Genomic DNA, 17,600 nt, shown 5'->3' on the forward strand with positions numbered 1-17,600 from the left:
CGCCGCTCCTCCGTTGGTCAGCTGGCGGCCTGGCCGCCCGGGCACACTCACTGGTGGATAGCCTGCAGGAACTTCCTCTGGTGCTTCCTGACTTTGGCGTGGTCAATCTTCTTTAGCAGCTTTGTGTGTTTGTAGATTAGCCACGTTTCCCGAAGGACATTGGCTGCAGCATTCTTGATCTAAGGAAAAGCAAATAAGCAGGTGACTATCAGGTGAGTGTTCCTAGCTTCACATGACACGTGTTGGGGGGGCGGTCTGCCGAGAGAGTCGATTTGGCAAGGAAATGAGTCTGCAATGATCTTTTTCCTTAATCAAAGCATGAACTCTCAGAAAGGATGATGAAAATTCATCTCTCATTAATCCTGTATTGGATACAGTAGACTGGAGGCTGAAGTTAAGGAGTGCCTTTTTCTCTTAATTATTTTGGGACTGCCTCTCCTCTGCTGTTGCTATATTTAGATAGGCTGCCTTACCGAGGCCTGGAGGCCTGGGGTACACTTTGAATAGATAAATATGTACCACTGCTGCCCTTGGATGCAGAGTCCCATGCTCTACACGGGATTTTTATTTAGTGCACACGGCACATCTCTTGGATTCTGAGAGTAAACAGATTTCCTATCAGCTAGAGATTGTATTTCTTTAAAAATCGTTTAAAATGTAACTAAAATTTATTTTTAAAAATGTAAAGGTTACTTTCCACTTGCAGTTATTACAGAACATCAGCTCCACTCCCCACGCTGTCCTATATGTCCCTGAGCCTATCTTACACTCAGGAGTTTGCATCTCCCACTCCCCGGCTGCTACGTCACCCCCCTGCCTCCCCACTGGGAACCACTAATTTGTTCTCTTTATCTGTGAGTCTGCGTTTTTTTTGTTATATTCACTAGTTTGTTGTCTTTTTCAGATTCCACGTGTAAGTGATATCATACGGTGTTTGTCTTTTTCTGTCTGACTGATTTCACTTCAGCTGCAGATTTTACAAGGCCTCTTTGAGGAAATCTTTCCCACCAAATGGAGCTCTAGGTATCAACAAGTCCATTGTTTCCTTTCCCAAATGGCCCAAATCAGTTACACTGCAACTTTACATATAATTGGCATAAAACTGACATCATTTCCAAGAAGGGTCTGCAAATCAGTGAAGATATTTTGGTGTGAAACCAGAGCTGCTTCCTTCCGCAGGCTGGCTCCTTCTCTGTACTGCAATCACACATTTCCACATATGACGCTGTCATCTGTTGACATGGAAACCACTGATATCATCCAGCTCACGATGGAACTGAGACATATCAATGGCATCCAGATGGCAGGGGACAAAGTTTTAATCCAAACACAGACATCTTCAGCAATTAGTAACAAGAGCAAGAGGAAACATTTCTTATTAAGCACACGCTAAACAGATTTTTGATGAACTGTTCCCATTTCCATCAGCCATGCACACTGGCACAGGCCCACAGGCCCAGGGCCTGGAAGTAAGTAGGCCAGCCTAGTAGAAATCAGGTTACTAGCCAGAAAAGATTTTAATAAAATTGGAGAGTACAGGCCTGCTTCTTCAGACTGACATCAACAGATGGGACGTTGTTAAAATACTGAGACGTGTGGGAAGGCTTAGGAAACATTGTTTTGTAGGCTGATAACTTTTGTGTGTGTGTTTAAAAAATTTATTACGAAGGCTGGATTATATTTTTCATTGGCGCTGAAGTGATGTTCTAAAAGAACAGCTAGGTCTTCTCAGAAATGTCTAAGTGACATAAATACTGCTTTTCTGCTCAGTAAAAATCTCCCATGAAAATGGTTTTAAATGACTTAATTGCCCACCTCTGGCACTTTCTTGCCTGAGAGGAAGCAGGTGGTGGTGAGTGGAAGCTGGAAACGGTGAGTGTCCAGGTGAGGAGGGGGGAAGAAGAGGTGGGGGTCATCACGGGGGTTCTCTTCAGGGGCTAGAGTGGACGTCAGCCTCCTGGCAAAAGAGGAAGCATAGAAGGGAGGGCCTCTTTGTGGAGGGCCTCCTCTCGCCGCCCATCTGTAGGGAGAGGGCAACTTGACAGGTGGTTTCTTCAGTTTTCCGAGGCATGTAGCATCCTAGGAGAGCCTCCCAGAAGAATAGGAGGGAAAAGCCTGCCCCAGCATTCAGGGTGACTGGCAGAGCCCCACTTATTCAAGTCTCATCCCTGGAACACTAATAAAGGCACGGAACATCAGCGTGGATGAGCCCCTGACATCGGTCTCTGTGATGGTGGGGCAGCAGTACTGGAAAGTGGAAAACCTGCAGGTAAATCCTTGTTCTGCCAGTTTAGGAGTAAGTGCTTAATTATCCATAAGATGGGAAAAGTAAATCCTTACCTTAAGGTTTGTTTTGAGGCCCCTAGGAGGCAATTACCATGGTGCTGATGGTGCTAAGAGTGAACATTTACTGGGCACTTACGTGCAAATGCATTTAATCTCACAACAACCCTCTCAGGCAGGTACTCATATTATCCCCATTTTACAGATGAAGAAACGGAGGCACAGACGAAGACCATAAAGTTATAAATGGCAAACTGAGTCAATGTGAATTTAAGTGTTATAGAAACTGTAAAGTACCGGAAAGATGTTAGTTATCATCATCTGGCCCAAATTCCCACTGAGAATATGAGGAAATGGCAGTTCCAGAGATAGATAGGATGTGAGGATCAGAATCCCACAGCTAGCTAATGGCAGAGTCAAAACAAGAGCCAGGTCCAAAAAGACCATTAGGTTTTCACGTGGTCTGAAGAAAGACCTGACGAGATGTCATCTCTACGCAAACAAAATTATTTCCTGTTTTCCAGGATCAAGGAACTGGAAAGGACATTAGATTTGTTTTTAATCATCCCGGCCCTCACTTAGCATATGACAGCACAGGGAGTCCAGGTCCTGCACTTAACTTCAGCCCAAATATAAGGTACTAAACCCACAGCACAGCCTGGGTAGCTGAGCGAAGCAGTCACAGCGTCTTTATGGGTTTGAACAGGAGGCCCCCGCGTATTCGGGAAAGCGATGTTAAATGCGAGCCTTGGTGCTGACTCTGAATTAATTGTCAGCAAACAGCCTGGCACAAAGCTAAGTAGATCAATATCTGCAAGAGAAAAAGAAATAGGCTTTTAACTGCACTGTGCTTTCCCGAGTCGACAGTAAATGCTATTGTGACCAGGTTCTCCCTCCAATTCCCCTGGCTGATTGCTTTGGGCATCACTGAGGTCGGAAGCGGCAGAGGTCGTGTGCACCTCCTGGGATTCCCTGAGCTTCCCAGGGTTCCCAAGCACTGTTTCATGATGGGGGTTTGGGTACCTACTGAGCGCTCCTGATGGGCAGGGGCATCAGGGCCCAAAGATACTCTGGGGGTGAGACTGGGTGGGTCAGGGAACTGGGAAGGTCTGGGTAAGCTTGGCCATGATCTGATGGACTCAGGAATAGTTAGAAGAGGGTTGTTTGTGCATGAAGACTGGCTATTCCATCCCCCAAATCCGTAGTACGTGAGCTAATTGTTTCTGTGGGTCCATTCATTCTCTCCCCAAAACTGTGTGTTTTCACTCTGATGGTGGCCAGAGAAAAGGCTCAGTGACTTATATACTGCAGGGAGGGCTCAAAGATTCATGGGCCTGGGCAAGAAAGTCGTCCAACTAAGATCCTGCATATAGCACCGACAGCTAACATCCACTGAGTGCTTACTATGTGCCCGGCTCTGTGCTCAACACTTTATGTTTATGTTGCTCCACTGGCCCTCAGAAAAACCTCACAAGGGGATGAATAAACGATCACCTTCACTTCGGACCAGTTGGGAAAGCTCTCTGAGACTCAATTTTCTTATTCATTCCTTCCCAAAGCATTTACCACACCCCAAAGACGGGGCTCACACTGTTCTAGGAAGTAAGAATCCTGGGAGGCACAAACCAATAGCCTTTCTGCCCTCAGGGAGCTTCTAATCCTGTGGGGCCAGCATGCCCTGTAGCTGCAGCACAGAAGGGTGCTACAGAGTGATGTAAGTTCTGACCTGTGAAACGGGATTGCAGGGTTGATTCAACGAGAATGCACTTCAAACACTTAGCACAGAGCCTGGCTGCCCGGCACCTTCGTACCTGGTGCCTTACTGATGCTCTTCCCCTGCAACAAATGTCAGCTTCTTCCTCCACCTCCAGTGAAAGAAAACACAGAACACATATGTCTGTTCCTTGAGCTCTTGGCTGTATTATACATGTCCATAACTTGCTCTGGCCACCTCTCTGCAGGGTAATCTGCTCCTCTGTGTTATGTGGGAGAGGGGCTGGTTGTTACAGGAGGAACGTGTGAGGCGGGAGGAGAAGCACCCTTCTTGCCTGCCTCCCCATGCTTCCAGCAGCCACAGGGAGTCCTGGGAGAGTAATTCCAGGAGCCCTATTGGTGGGGCCCTCAGAGAAGAAATATTAGCATGCCCACAAGGCTGCCAGCACTCCATCCCAGGGAGAGGGTGTTTGCACCTGGCAGATGGATAAGCGGGAAAGGAGGAAGGCAGGAGGGCAGATCAGGCCTGGCAAGAAGCTGTGACTTGGACAACTTCAAGAGGTTCTAGAGGTTGAACGTAGATGAATAAATCTGAATGGATGGTAACATCCCAGTCTGAGAGCCCTCAGGTCAGGCCTGTCTTCAGATGCTCCACTGAAGTTGTCCATTATGCCCGGACATCCCCTCTTCTGCATCCGCCACCCTGACTCTCCACCCCACCCCACACTGCCTGCTGGCTTCCTGCGGCTGCCATCTCTTTCCTTTCCCTGCTTACACTCACTCTCCTTCCTCCCCATCTTACTCCACATTCCCTTTTCAGGCTCCTCTGTCTGCCTCGCCCAGAAGCCCTCACGGAACACTAAGAAATGGGGGCTCCTGTGGCTGGCAGGACACTGGGGCTGGGAGCAGGCAGGACTGTGCTTCCATGTTCAAAGCTGGAGTCTGGTCTCTCCCCAGAGCAACACGGTCCTGAATCTGTGGATTCAGCAGGCTAGTTCCATAATGCTATTAATGTGATGCTCAGCTTGTTTGGAGGTAAACTGGCTTTTTCTTCCAGCAGACCTGGGACCCTCACCACTATTCTGAATTCCAAGGAACTAACTGTTCTGGGAAACCCACTGGGTTATGGCTGGAGAGCTGCCTACCAGCCTGAGAACAAACAGCAGCCCTGGCTGGGACCCAGCTCACGGCATATGGCTGGGGGGCCCCCTCGCCTATCTCTGGGCCTGAGAGGCTCATCCCTGAGAACCTTCCAGCTCAAAAACTCAATGTTCCTATGACTATTGTTAAAGAAAAACTGTACCCAATCTGTCTGAGACAGAACTTTAGTGGGTGATATAATTTATAATTCCCTTCTGGGGACAATTAGCATTCCTGATAACTGCTCAATTGATTATCTGACTAATTCTTAAAAGATTAAGACCTGTTCTGGGAATCCACTTGTGGGTCCTACCGGCTGTCAGCCAGGAATCTAGTGTCCTTTGCCAGATTTTCTGTACCCAGTATAATAATGACTACAATTGTTTCTTCCGATAAAAGACCCCTTCTCTGAGTAAACCTTTGAATTAGCCTGCTGGAAAAAATTTTTTTTTTTACCCAGCAGGATTGTGATAAAACTTTGACACATGCTTGTAATTAAAGAAAAGTTTCCTTTAGCACTGATCAGTAGGTTCTGGGGGGCTAAGAAAGGTTTTTGAGCAGGTTGGTGGCATGTGCAGAGCTAAGTCTCAGCATCTAAGAAGAGTCACCAGGATAAAGTACAGGATGACTTGGGCAAGGGAGATCCAGGTGAGATGAGAAGGTAGCAAGCAACTGAAATGGCACAAGGCTGAGATGGTGGCTTGAAGTATGGTGCCCAGAGGACCTGGAGAGGCTGATTTAGCCAGGTGGAATCAGATTCCGAAGCTGTTTGGACCCCTGTGGGTACCAGAGCAGAGAGGAGTCAGAGATGCTGCTAAAATTTCAGACCTGGAGACTGGAAGAATGATGATGTCATTAATAGGGAAGTCAGGAGAAGACACTAGTGTTAGGAAGATACAGGTTTGGTTTTTGTCTTACCCATTGACTTCAGGGGGAAACGTACTTGGATGAAGTATTTGAGGCAGGAACCCTTCATGGAAAGAATGAAGAGATAACAGTCCTCAGCTGGTGCCACCACACCATGGAGGTGTCTGCAGATTTGATGTGGAGAGTGGGCGTGGCAAACAGAACATCTCCTGGTACCTCTTAAGCCAAGTGTGTACATGGGCAGCTACCTTGCTCTTTAGAAAGGAGAGGTGCTCTCAGAGGACAGGCAGTAAGTCTGAGGGCAGGGACTATCTCCTATTCATCTCGGTGTCCTCAGAACACAGGGTGTGGTGTCCAGCTGCAATGGATGTGTTTCATTGCATAAAACAGAGACACGGGGATGTGCAGTGTTGCGTGGGAGAAAAGATGAGGATCTAGGATCTTCTTTATAGTCTCTCTGTGTGTAATTTACATATATATTATCTAGTAGCCCAGAAGTTAGCAGTAAATTGTAATTCGAGATTAACAATGGCAGTAACACTGCAAAGTCCATGTGGGAAGATCCGACTGCATTAAATACAGAAATGATGTTGCGGCCAGGGTTGACAAGTTATACAAGCGAGAGAAGGAAAGCCATGTGACTCCGAAAACCAGAAAATGAGTTTGGACCCTGTGCTACCAGACCACCACCCTACCTGCCCCTGCCTCCCTGGGAAATAAATGAATAAAAATAGTGTGACTCTAATGGTAAAAAGGCTGGGCTGAAGCCTTTATTACCAATAAAGACTAGAACAATTTGAATATTTTAATGATTAATAGGTTAGAATTCCTCTTTTTCGTTTTTTGCTTAGATGTTTGAAGAATTAAGGCTGCGTGTACTTGTAAGAGATGGCTTTTATCAGTTAAATCTGCTAATTGTCCACTCCTGGGAGGTTTGCAATTATGCCCCAATGAGCTCCTCCCACGATTGGATCTTTCTCTGTGAATTCACTGAGATCTTATGAGTAGACTAAGCTTAGCATCTGTTTGACCCATGAGCCACTCCGTCTGGACACAGTGGGCCATTTGGAGAAGACGGAGGATGGATGAGAGAGGCATCACCAGGGGAAGGAAGGTGGGCTTCTCTGAGATCAGGTGAAGGGGAGCTGAAGCCAGAGCAGGCCAAGCTCACAGCCAGTGTCCTTTCAATCAAGGTTATATAAAAGAACCTTTCCAGTCTTGCCAGCTTTGAGAATCCTCTCTGTGTGAGAACCATCCCTTTCGTGTTGGTTGTTTCTCTGGGAAAGAGATATTAGACATTAAAGGAACATTTCAACAGATTTAAGTGTTCTCAGACAAGTGAGATGTTATTCGATTAAAAAGGTACCTTGTACTCGTGGATGGGCAATAAATATTTGTTGATTAGGTTTTCAGTCCTAGTTTTTAAAAAGTAAGTAGATTTGAAGAGGATTTTAGAGACTATGTTTGAAAGAAAGACTGAAATTAGCTACTACAACCTCATCTTCTACAATCATGGTGCAGAAAAATTGTTTATTTTCTTGTCATAGGAGGGAGCTGGCTTTCTTCAACTTTATTTTCCTCTAGTGTCTGATTCAAACAGTGAAAAATGAAGAGGACAAAGGAATAACATGAAATACAAAGTATATCCTTGGTTTCAAAAGCAAATAGAATAAACAGAGAGGCTGTTAATGTCTGTGCTCTAAGAAACAGCTTCTGAGAAGGTTTTGGGGGCCAAATACCCTTATCCTTGACTCCTGTACTACATTGTTCCAGGAGAATAGAGGGAAGTATATTTGCGGCTCAGACGGTAAAGAATCTGCCTGCAGTGCAGAAGACCTGGGTTCGATCCCTGGGTCGGGAAGATCCCCTGGAGAAGGGAATAGCTACCCACTCCAGTATGCTTGCCTGGAGAATCCCCATGGACAGAGGAGTCTGGCAGGTCACAGTCCCTGGGGTAGCAAAAAGTCAGACACAACTGAGCAATTATTTTTTTCCCCAGTAACTTTGATAATTTGCCCAATTCCTAGCCCGACTTCTACATGCATAGTAGGGGGCTGAAGGAAAGCAGCTGGGTTGCAGGGCCCTGGATGGAACCCTGCTGGCCTACCACGGGTACAGCCCTCAATGCTGCCATCTTGATGCTACAAATCGTGTTTTCTTTTGTACCACGGACAGCTCAGTGCCATAATGTGCATACATAACCATCTGTATGTCAACCACAGAAGAATATCTGCCTGTACGTTTTCTTCTTAACATCTTTAAAAAGGCTTGTTAAAGAATCCAATACATGTAATCAAAGACCAAACAATCAAACACCATAAAGACTTCTGCTGAGAAACTGGAGAAGCCTTGGCAACTCCCCCCTCCCACACTGCCTCCCTCCCGAGCACGCTCACCCTCTGTCACTCTCCCTCACTTTTTTTTCCCCTCCCTTCCTGCCTTTGTCTCTATTTCGAACACATTTTCACTGTGCCACAACATTCATCACTGAATATTTTCTCCAGCTTTCAAAAACCCCAATCAAAATCTGGCTGCTCATGGGTCTCCCAGCCCCACTTTAATCCTATATGAAAAAGACTTGCTAGGGTGGCCAAGACCCCAGCGCAGGTTTTTGCTTCTCTCTCACTTCGGAAAGAGGAGAGTTTTTGCAGGAAATCATATTCCTGACCTTCGTTCAGCCTGCAGGCTCTAAAGAATTTTCCATAAAAGCTGTCATTAAATAAACAGCTCCTGCCTTGCTCATTTGGCCTGCTCTTATCCTGGAGGGCTTGCTTCTGTCTCTTCTAAAGGGGCCTTCTCTTTTCTGACAATTCAGTGGGATGTCAGATTTTTAGCAGCTAAATGATCTCCCCCATTCCTGCTTAATCAGTTTTTAACCCTCCTTACCCACTTCCCTAAGGGCACAAGGGAGAAACACTATTTGGAAAACCCAAAAGGGAAAAATTGGATGATGATATTTTGATGAACATTATTTAGGAGTGATTGTCTGTAATGATTTTTTTTTAGGGGTTGAATTTAGATACATTTCCAATATCATTTTAAAGACTTTCTACTGCCCTTGCTAATGAGAATCATGAAAATATTTAAGCAGAAACCAAAACATCTCATGCTGGGTGATTTACTTGGTACCATTAGGCAAGAGAGTAGGTTACATCATTGTAGGCTATAGATTTAATTATCAGGGAAATTATTTGGTTGCCTGAACCATGCACGGTGATTTAAGAAGACAGGAGCCTGCAGCGCTGAGGCATACGGCCACTCTGCACCCGCCGTTTGCATGTGTCTGGGGCTCCCTCAACCTCCACCGAACGGTGCAGCCCTACCCTGTTGTGGCTACTTTCTGACCAGCTCCCAGGTGGGTCTTAGGTCCCCCTTTAAGACACGGGCAGTGGTGTTTTACCCGTTTGGTGAGCTGAGTGTCCATCATGAAGTTGTGAACGTGTTTCTCCGCTTTGGTGAGTTCCAGCTTCCGGGCCACCACGGCCACCACCAGGGCAGTGCAGCCGGCACCCTGTGGGGGGCAAGAGGACCGGGGAGAGAGCACATCGTTAATGAAGCAGGGCTCATGCGAAAGACTCCATGTGCCCCGGGCCCACCGAGGGGTTCTGGGAGTGGGGTGGAGGCCTGAGCTCTGGCTAGTCAAGGCCAAGTCACAAAACCCAGCAGGACCCTGATCCCCACACCCACGAAGGTGTTGACCTCTGGGACACGAGCCTTCCTAGAGCTGGCCACTTCCTCATGGATCAGGGTACTCGATGGGACTGAGGCTTGGGGTCATATAAAATACCGGACAATCGCTCGGTCACCTGCCAGGCTAAGCAGGGAAGACAGAAAATCCAGCACATGTGCGCCCTCTTCCTCACCCATACCCCAGCCCCACTGCCAGTCTAGAGCAGGGTGGGCTGGGGAGGGCAGGAGGAAAGACAACCAGCCATACAGTCTGGATGGATCATCTGCTGGTGGTGGACAGTTTTCCTGAAAATGATCTAATGAAGAGGCAAAGCATCTCCCCTCCCCCCGAGACTGCTTTCCAGGGCAACCCCAGTTGGATAGAGTCTATATGCTCAATGACTGCACTTGCTCCTCAGTTGGGTCTTTTCACAGGAGTTCTAGCCTATGACTCAGCACAAGATATCAGTTCCTTCTTGCTTTCACCAGGAGGCTCCAGAATTCACCATCTTGCAGAGATTTTAAAGATGACAACAATATATCTGCCTCAACCCGGGATTTTAAAGGAATGCGCAGAAGGCGCTCAGTATTTTCCAGAGCAGTGTTCCTACTCTGCTCTGGAAGGTCTATTCCAGGGGAGCCCAGGGAGGGTGAATAAAAGAGGCAGTTTCCTGAAGACTGAGTTTCTCTCTCCTAATCCTCTGGCCACATGCTTGACTGTCTGAGAAATGAGCAGAAAGGGACTCCTCCTAATATTCTCCTGAAGGACTTTGAAGTCCTCTTTGCTGTGCATCTTGAGTTGGGGGACAGGGTGGGGGGTGCCAGGGACGGCAAGAGAGAACCGCTCCTGCCCTGCTTCTCCTGCAGGCAGCAGTGATAGCCCTGCCTTCGCCTGATTCTTGGAAGACAGCGCATGCCTCTTGGGGACCATTGCCTCTCTCCTGCACATGGGGCCCTGCACTGCCCTGACCTCTACTCATGGAAAGATGATGAGTTCAGGAAAGTCAGCAGTCTGATGTTCCGGATGCCAAACAGTAATTATAGGTGCCACAGAGCTCAGTTTAGCAATTGAGGTCCCAGGATTCAAGGAATCCATCAAGAACTTTGGGACTCATGCAGTCTAGCATAAAGTGTAGGAAGTCATAAAGACTGTTTTCAAAGGTACTATCATCTGTATCAGAGTTGGGCAACATGCATATAACAGATCAGTCCCCTACTCTCTCCCTCATAGTCACTTTTTTTCCTTTGCCACAGATCGGCAAAGGCTAGCTGGTGTGAGGTTTTGGCAAAGCTGAAGTTGGCAATGTTTTTCCCTAGCTTTTTTAGAAGGGTTCTCATGAAAACAATCTCCTATTTCTCGGTACGTTTGGTCAGCGACCCATTTCTAGAACAACAAACTGAAAAGAACCGAGTCTGTATGAACCTTCCTTTTTCTGACCTCATTTTCCTTTCTTGTTCAGGGACAGCCCTGTTTTCTTGGCATCTGTGACTTGCAGGAGACTCTGTGCCCAGTTTTCAAAGGATAGGTATGGGCAGTTGGACAGCCTGGTCTGTAGGTGTCATCAATTGAGCCAGGCCTCTAAAGGCAAAAAATAGCTTAAAAAGCTCTTCTAGAGGGAAGATGTGTGATCCATTTCCCCTCAACCAGACCGAGTATATAATCCCACTCTTTTGTATGGAGTTCCAAAAGTACTTTGGGCTAAACGCCCAAAAAGCGGGATATATCATAGTGTTAAAAACAGAACATCAGATGTAGAGGGTTCTTCCCTGACTCCAGGCTCCCTCATCTCCCTGGGTCCAGGGAAACTCTACTTAAATCATCCCTGAGAGCTGGGGGCAGAATTAGCCTGAAGGAGTCTCCTTGCTGGTCATGCCACTTGGGGAAATTCATTAAAGCAATCAACCACCCACAATCCCAAAGTTTCAGGTGCTAGATGGATTGCTCCATGGTTCCTGCCATGGCTTACAACCGAGCCTGCTAAATGCAGAGGGGTTCTAAAGAGAAGCTGCTGCTGCTGCTAAGTCGCTTCAGTCGTGTCCGACTCTGTGAGACCCCATAGACGGCAGCCCACCAGGCTCCCCCGTTCCTGGGATTCTCCAGGCAAGAACACTGGAGTGGGTTGCCATTTCCTTCTCCAATGCATGAAAGCGAAAAGTGAAAGTGAAGTCGCTCAGTCCTGTCCGACTAGAGTGTTCTAATTAAGGAACCACATATCTTATATGATTAAGACACATTTCTGCATGGAGGCAGGAGGTTGGACTAGATGACATTTCTCAGTTTCCTTCAACTTAAAGAGGTCAAGACTTCCTTGTGGATATTTCCCAGAAGGATGCTTTGTTCTTAACCCGTAATTCTAACTCGAATAGATAGCAGTGGATACTTTCAACTTCACTTTTCTTTTAGAAAAATCCATCATCTGGATGGGTTAGGGAAGTAGCCAATAATGAAACATAATCTGGTCATTCCCATTAACAGGCAACCTTGCAAAGATGGGGTCAGACACCAGCAACCTTCAGAAAGTGGGGTGCGAGGTGCTGAAATCCAGACTGGTCCTCTCCTGTGTGTGTGAGAGAGAAAGAAAGAGAGGGAGGGAGGAAGGCAGAGAGAGAAGGAAGAAGGAAGGAAGGAAGGGAAGAGGGAAGATGTAGAGAGAGAGAGAGTTGGAGCAGAGACTGAGATAGGCAACAAGTTGTGCCGCCTCCTCAACAGCATGGGACAGAGAGCAGAAGAGGAAAGGAAGAAGTGAAAATAGGAAGGAAAATAGAAGGGAATAGGGAAGAGGGATGGGCTCATGGGAATTGGGTGGAAGGCAGGAAGAACAAGGAGCCTCAGACTTGGGTCAGAAGTTAATGGCCAACTTTGGCTCCTTAGAGGAAATGAAGGAAATAAAGTCAGCAGGATCCCCTCCCACCTCCTGCTGTCTTTACTTTTAAGTGGTATAATGATTACTTCGGGCTTCCCTGATAGCTCACTCTAGTATTCTCGGGCTTCCCTTGTGGCTCAGCTAGTAAAGAATCGGAATCACTGCGTCACCGTATGCAGGACAGCTGCCTGGCCCCCCAACCTGTATCAGACATTATAAAAAATAAATCTTTGTTGTATTAAGCCAAAAAAAAAAAAAAAAGAATCCACCTGCAATGCGGGAGACCTGGGTTCGATCCCTGGGTTGGGAAGATCCCCTGGAGAAGGGAAAGGCTACCCACTCCAGTATTCTGGCCTAGAGAATTCCATAGACTATATAGTCCATGGGGTCACAAAGGGTCGGATACGACTGAGCGGTGACTTTCACTTTCACTTCACTTCACTTCCAATGATTACTTCTGCTTTTTTGGGGACAACGGGCCTTTTTACTTAGGTGAGTTTATCACCCCGGTAGGGCCACGTTTACAGTTTAAGAAGGCTCATGTGATGTGGCAGGATGTGGGTTGGTTTTAAGAGACAGAGTGCCAAGGCCTTGGCTGGTTGGGGCATGTGAGCACTCCTGCTGCCCCAGCTGTCCTCACACAGAACCTCAGAAATCACTGGTGGGCAGAGGGGGAATTCGAGGAGAGGACAGAGTGGGACTGAAGAGGGTAAGCAGCTGCACTGGATCAGACTGTGGAGCAGATCCATGACTCAGATTTTTGCCTTCAGATGTGCCAAGTCCTGAGTCCCAGTCGACACCAACTGGATTCCCTGGATCTTCTCTATCCAGCACTATTTCCATGGGAGAGTGGTGGGAGGGGACAGGGTCCTCTAATGAGGTCGTACTTTCCAAGGTACATAGTGAGCGGGAGCGCAGGAGTGAACAGAGAAAGGAGTGGCTGGCCTGGGGTCAACACGCCTAACTCATCCATGGATTTGGACCCAAATCAGAGGCCCAGTCTCCTTCACACTGGTCCTCCTACTTCTTGTTTCCAAGAAACATTTTCCAGCTGGAAAACCTTAGACTCTCGAAAAATAAGTATCCCAAGGGGAAGAGTATGAGGTGTTCTTAACTAAAGAAGCATAAAATAAAATAAAACATAAATGAAAGTGACAAATGGAGGAGGGAAGCCTGGAGGATTTACAGTTGGATTCTGTTTCTGCAACAGATTCCATGTAACAACTAAAATAACATCAATTGGTTTGAAACCAAGGTGTTTCAGGGAGAAGCTCATCTTCTAAAACTGACATTAAGCAGATGTCTTGCTGAGCCCTCTTCTTTACCTCCTCCCCAAATGACTCAATTTGTGCCACCTTTTACTTCATCATCCCTTTCCTTTTGCAGTTCAAAGAAGCCTCTTGCATGAAATCTTAGGGGAAAAGCTCAGCCCAGCACATATCCTGGAATCTTTTGTCCATTTGTCCCTAACTCCTGAAGGGTCCACAGAGTCGGTCCAGCTCTGCTGTGGTTCAGTCGCTCAGTCGTGTCCAATGCTTTGCAGCCCCATGAACTGCAGCATGCCAGGTTTCCGGGTCCTGCACCATCACTCAGAGATTGCTCAAACTCGCATCCATTGAGTCAGTGATGCCATCTAATCACCTCATCCTCTGTTGTCCCCTTCTCCTCTTGCCTTCAATCTTTCCCTGCATCAGGGTCTTTCCTAATGAGTCCAGCTTTAGAAATTGTATACTGAAATGGGATTCCTACTAATCAGTCTTGGGGTCCCAAAAGTCTTTCAGATGCCTGCAGAACCAGAAAGCCTTCCGAGGCCCATTCTGGGTACTAAATATTGTCAGCTTTCTCTCTGCCTTGTAACTGTCATCATAAAATTCTTTATGGAAAGATGCTGGACTTTGATATATCCGCTTAGTGGGTGAAATCTCTCAAACACACCAGGCCTGTGCCAACAATGTCAAGTTGTTCAGACAATTATATACCCTGCTTAATGGTTGATAATTACACCGTTACTGGGATTGCCAAGAGAAAACAATGATTAAGACTATTTACAGCCTGCACATACAAATTCTTCCTTTCCCTTCCCACTAGGCCTTGCCTTGGCCTGCATGGTATCCATGGTAACCAAACAGGAAGCCCTACCTTTTGGTAAAGGCACTTGCAATAATAATCAGGAGAGGTACAAAGTGTTGGGAGACTGGGGGATGGGAGGAAGGGATTCTCAGCCATGTGAAACCCTGGAAAGAAGTGACTCAGCTAGAAAAGTCCCATTTGTAAGAAAAAAAAAAAAAAAAAAGCCACCAGGGTTCCTCACTGTGCCTGACCCCAGAGGGAGGCAGCTGATTTTAATTTGGGTAAAAACACAAGTGGAGGGAAGCTCCCTGTCCCTGTGTATAGATAGGTATCTGTGTAGCAGGGCTGATGCAGAAAGAGAAGATGAAAGGCAGGTCCTGTATTTTTAATACAGGGGGTGGGTATCAGTTCCTCCTCACTCGTTTATTCTCTCCACTTTGATCACACCTTTCTGCTCAAGGAACAAACACTTTCTTCCAAGCAGCTGCTGAAGCCCCTGGAGCAAAAGCAGGTGTGAAGACCACACCCCAGGAGAAGGCAGGGAGGGGCCAGGGTCTGGCTGGCCCACCGCCCAGCTCTGCCAGAGCAGAAGCCCAGAGATGCGGGAGTGAGGAAACCAGGGAAATGATGGCTCCCAGGCTCTGGCTTCTTGGCCGGGGCATAGCGCCATGCTGAGAGGGAGAATGGCTAGTATTTAAAAATAACGGAGGCTCCCAGCAGGGCCGTTCACCTATCAGCAGCTGGGCTCCGTGCAGGCCAGACTGAGAGCTGGTTCTGAGGCACATAGCTGGCGCCCCAGGAGCATCTCTGAGACAGGAAAGCTTTGGTCTTCGGGCGGCATTTCATTCTTTTCTGGAAGGAAGACTCATTCCCTGGTTTCCTGGTGACAGCTGGAGCTGTGCCAGGCAGACTCCTACCAACCAACGGGAGGTATTTGTTCTGAGCCCTTACACTTACCCATGGTTTATCCCAAGCCCGGTGCTAAGCCGCCTGTCATTAACTCCTGCCCAGGACCCACTAATAAGTGCCTGCCCTGGGTTTCAGTCAAAAAGGGAGAGGACGGTGTCCAGTCATGACACGGCAGCGCCAGAGCCCTCCTGCCCCACAGCCCAGGCCTCTGACCCCATGGCCTCCGCTGCTCTGAGCAACTGGCTGCTGTCAGTCCCAGGTGGCCTCCATGCTAGTGAGGAGCTAAACCCCTGCCCACTGTGGGATGGAGTCATTTCCCTTCCAGAAGGAGGGTCTTTTGTTTCCTCCTGGAGAAATGGGGATGATGGCTGAGATCTGAGGGAGCCCTGGAAGGCTTTTGATGACAGGGGTGCAGAGAGGGCTCCTCGGGGTGGGCTGCCGTGACCCACCAATGAGATGTAGGAATAAGCTTCGGGCCTCCTGTACCCCTCCATCTCCACCCACACCTCCCCACCCCGCTCCAACACACAGCCTTAGATTCCTGCGTCTTCTCTGACCCTCAGTTTCCTCTTTTGAAAAGAGGACCCTGCGTGTTTACTCTGCTCTGGGAAGGAGGTCAAAGAAGTCAAAGGGCCCGGTTGTCTGTCCTGGTCAGAAAGCAAGGAGAGGGGCAAGAAGCCCTCATCCCGACCGACCAGTGAAGGAGCAGTGGGGGTAGGGACGCTGAGGACTTGCCAGCCCTGAAGGCGGGTGCAGCTCCCTGTTGCTGACAGAGCGCGTTAACATAAGCACTGCAGTCTACCCTCATCAGCAGCCAGGGAGGAGGGCGGAGCAGCCTCCCATCTGCACTTCGTACTGGAGAATGCTGAGGTCCAGCAGGCTAAGTGCCCTGCCTGGGTCCACACTGAGGTCTAGCTATGGGCATTCAGACTCTGGTCTGAAACTCCCTACCCATTGCCCTCCCATACTCCATACTGTGCGGCCATGTGATGGGCACGAGTGTGTGTCAGGCTAGGGATGGCAGGGTGATGGGGCAGGAAAAGTACACCTTGGAAGGAGGCAGCACAGCTGCTGGGCATCTGGGGAGGGATGGGGACGCTGTCACAGGCTAGCCGGCTGCCAGCACGGGGAGGGAACTGGCACTCGGAGCTCAGCACCCCAACATTTGGATGCAGGAGCCAAGAGCTGGCCCAGGGCCAGCTCATCAAACCGGGACCAAACCCGTGGCCAACCCAGGCTAGGACCTAGGTCTCTCATGGTCGGCTCAGAGCACTGGCCCCCGTGAGTTCTAGCTACACTTTGAGATGTGGCGCCAAGGTCTGTGGGGCCCAGGGCACAGGAAAGAGGACAATTAACTGCAGGCCCTGATGGGAGTGGAGGGTAAGACCCATGGCCAGCTTCGATCAGCCCATTCCTAGGGGTCTGTGAGGAGACCGTGAACTGTTCGGGAACCAGGACCTCTTCCTATCTCAGACAAGGAAATGAAAAAGCGAGAAGCTGTACAGATGTCACATCTGTCTTTTTACGTACACAGACACACACGCTGGCCCGTTAACTAGCAGCTGGCCCCGCGCCCAGACAAGGAAGGTCCCCCGAACCTGCCGTAAAGGGATCGCTCCTAGCGGCATCCTACGGGTGGGGAAGGGTAATGGGCGGCGGCAGATACTCACCATGATGCCCGTGAGAAGACAGACACCTTTCCCACAGTACGTGTGGGGCACCATGTCCCCATAACCAATGGAAAGGAATGTGATAGAGATGAGCCACATGGCACCCAGAAAGTTACTAGTTACGTCCTGCTGGTCATGGTACCTGCCGGGGGAGGGGGGGGGAAGACAGGAGTTAGTCAGTGCAGCTGCCATTCCCGGTTCTGGGCATACCTGGACAAAGAAGGACAATTTGCTGAGGCAGAGAGAGCAGCGACAGCGGCACACAGAGCTCTCCAGGAGACGGAAGCTGTTGAGGCTCTGCCCACCCAGGTCCTGCCTGCAGCTCTCTGTCCATCCCCCTCAACGCCCCCCCCTCCCCACGAGCTTGGTCCCGGCGGTAAAATGTTTTGTCATGATTTGCACCATATTGCCATAT

General features: G+C 48.5%; 1 protein-coding gene across 9 annotated transcripts in view; it reads right to left on the reverse strand.

The window, feature by feature from the left end:
* The window catches only part of KCNN3 (potassium calcium-activated channel subfamily N member 3), a 174,898-nt gene that overhangs the window by 16,029 nt on the left and 141,269 nt on the right, over positions 1-17,600 (reverse strand). For 8 of the 9 annotated variants that reach the window (XM_086393021.1, XM_086393020.1, XM_086393019.1 and 5 more), the window contains 3 exons: positions 17,186-17,327; positions 9,404-9,514; positions 52-179 (listed from right to left, as the gene is read on the reverse strand). In XM_086393021.1, the coding sequence (XP_086249147.1) occupies positions 52-179; positions 9,404-9,514; positions 17,186-17,327 (381 nt within the window). Of the gene's footprint in view, positions 1-51; positions 180-2,825; positions 3,095-9,403; positions 9,515-17,185; positions 17,328-17,600 lie in introns of those variants that run through there. The other variant, XM_086393022.1, reaches the window with a different exon arrangement.

The sequence above is a fragment of the Bos grunniens genome, chromosome 3 (assembly GCF_055505025.1).
Source record: "Bos grunniens cultivar Pamir isolate PY7600 chromosome 3, Bosgru_T2T1.0, whole genome shotgun sequence".
Lineage (NCBI taxonomy): Eukaryota > Metazoa > Chordata > Mammalia > Artiodactyla > Bovidae > Bos > Bos grunniens.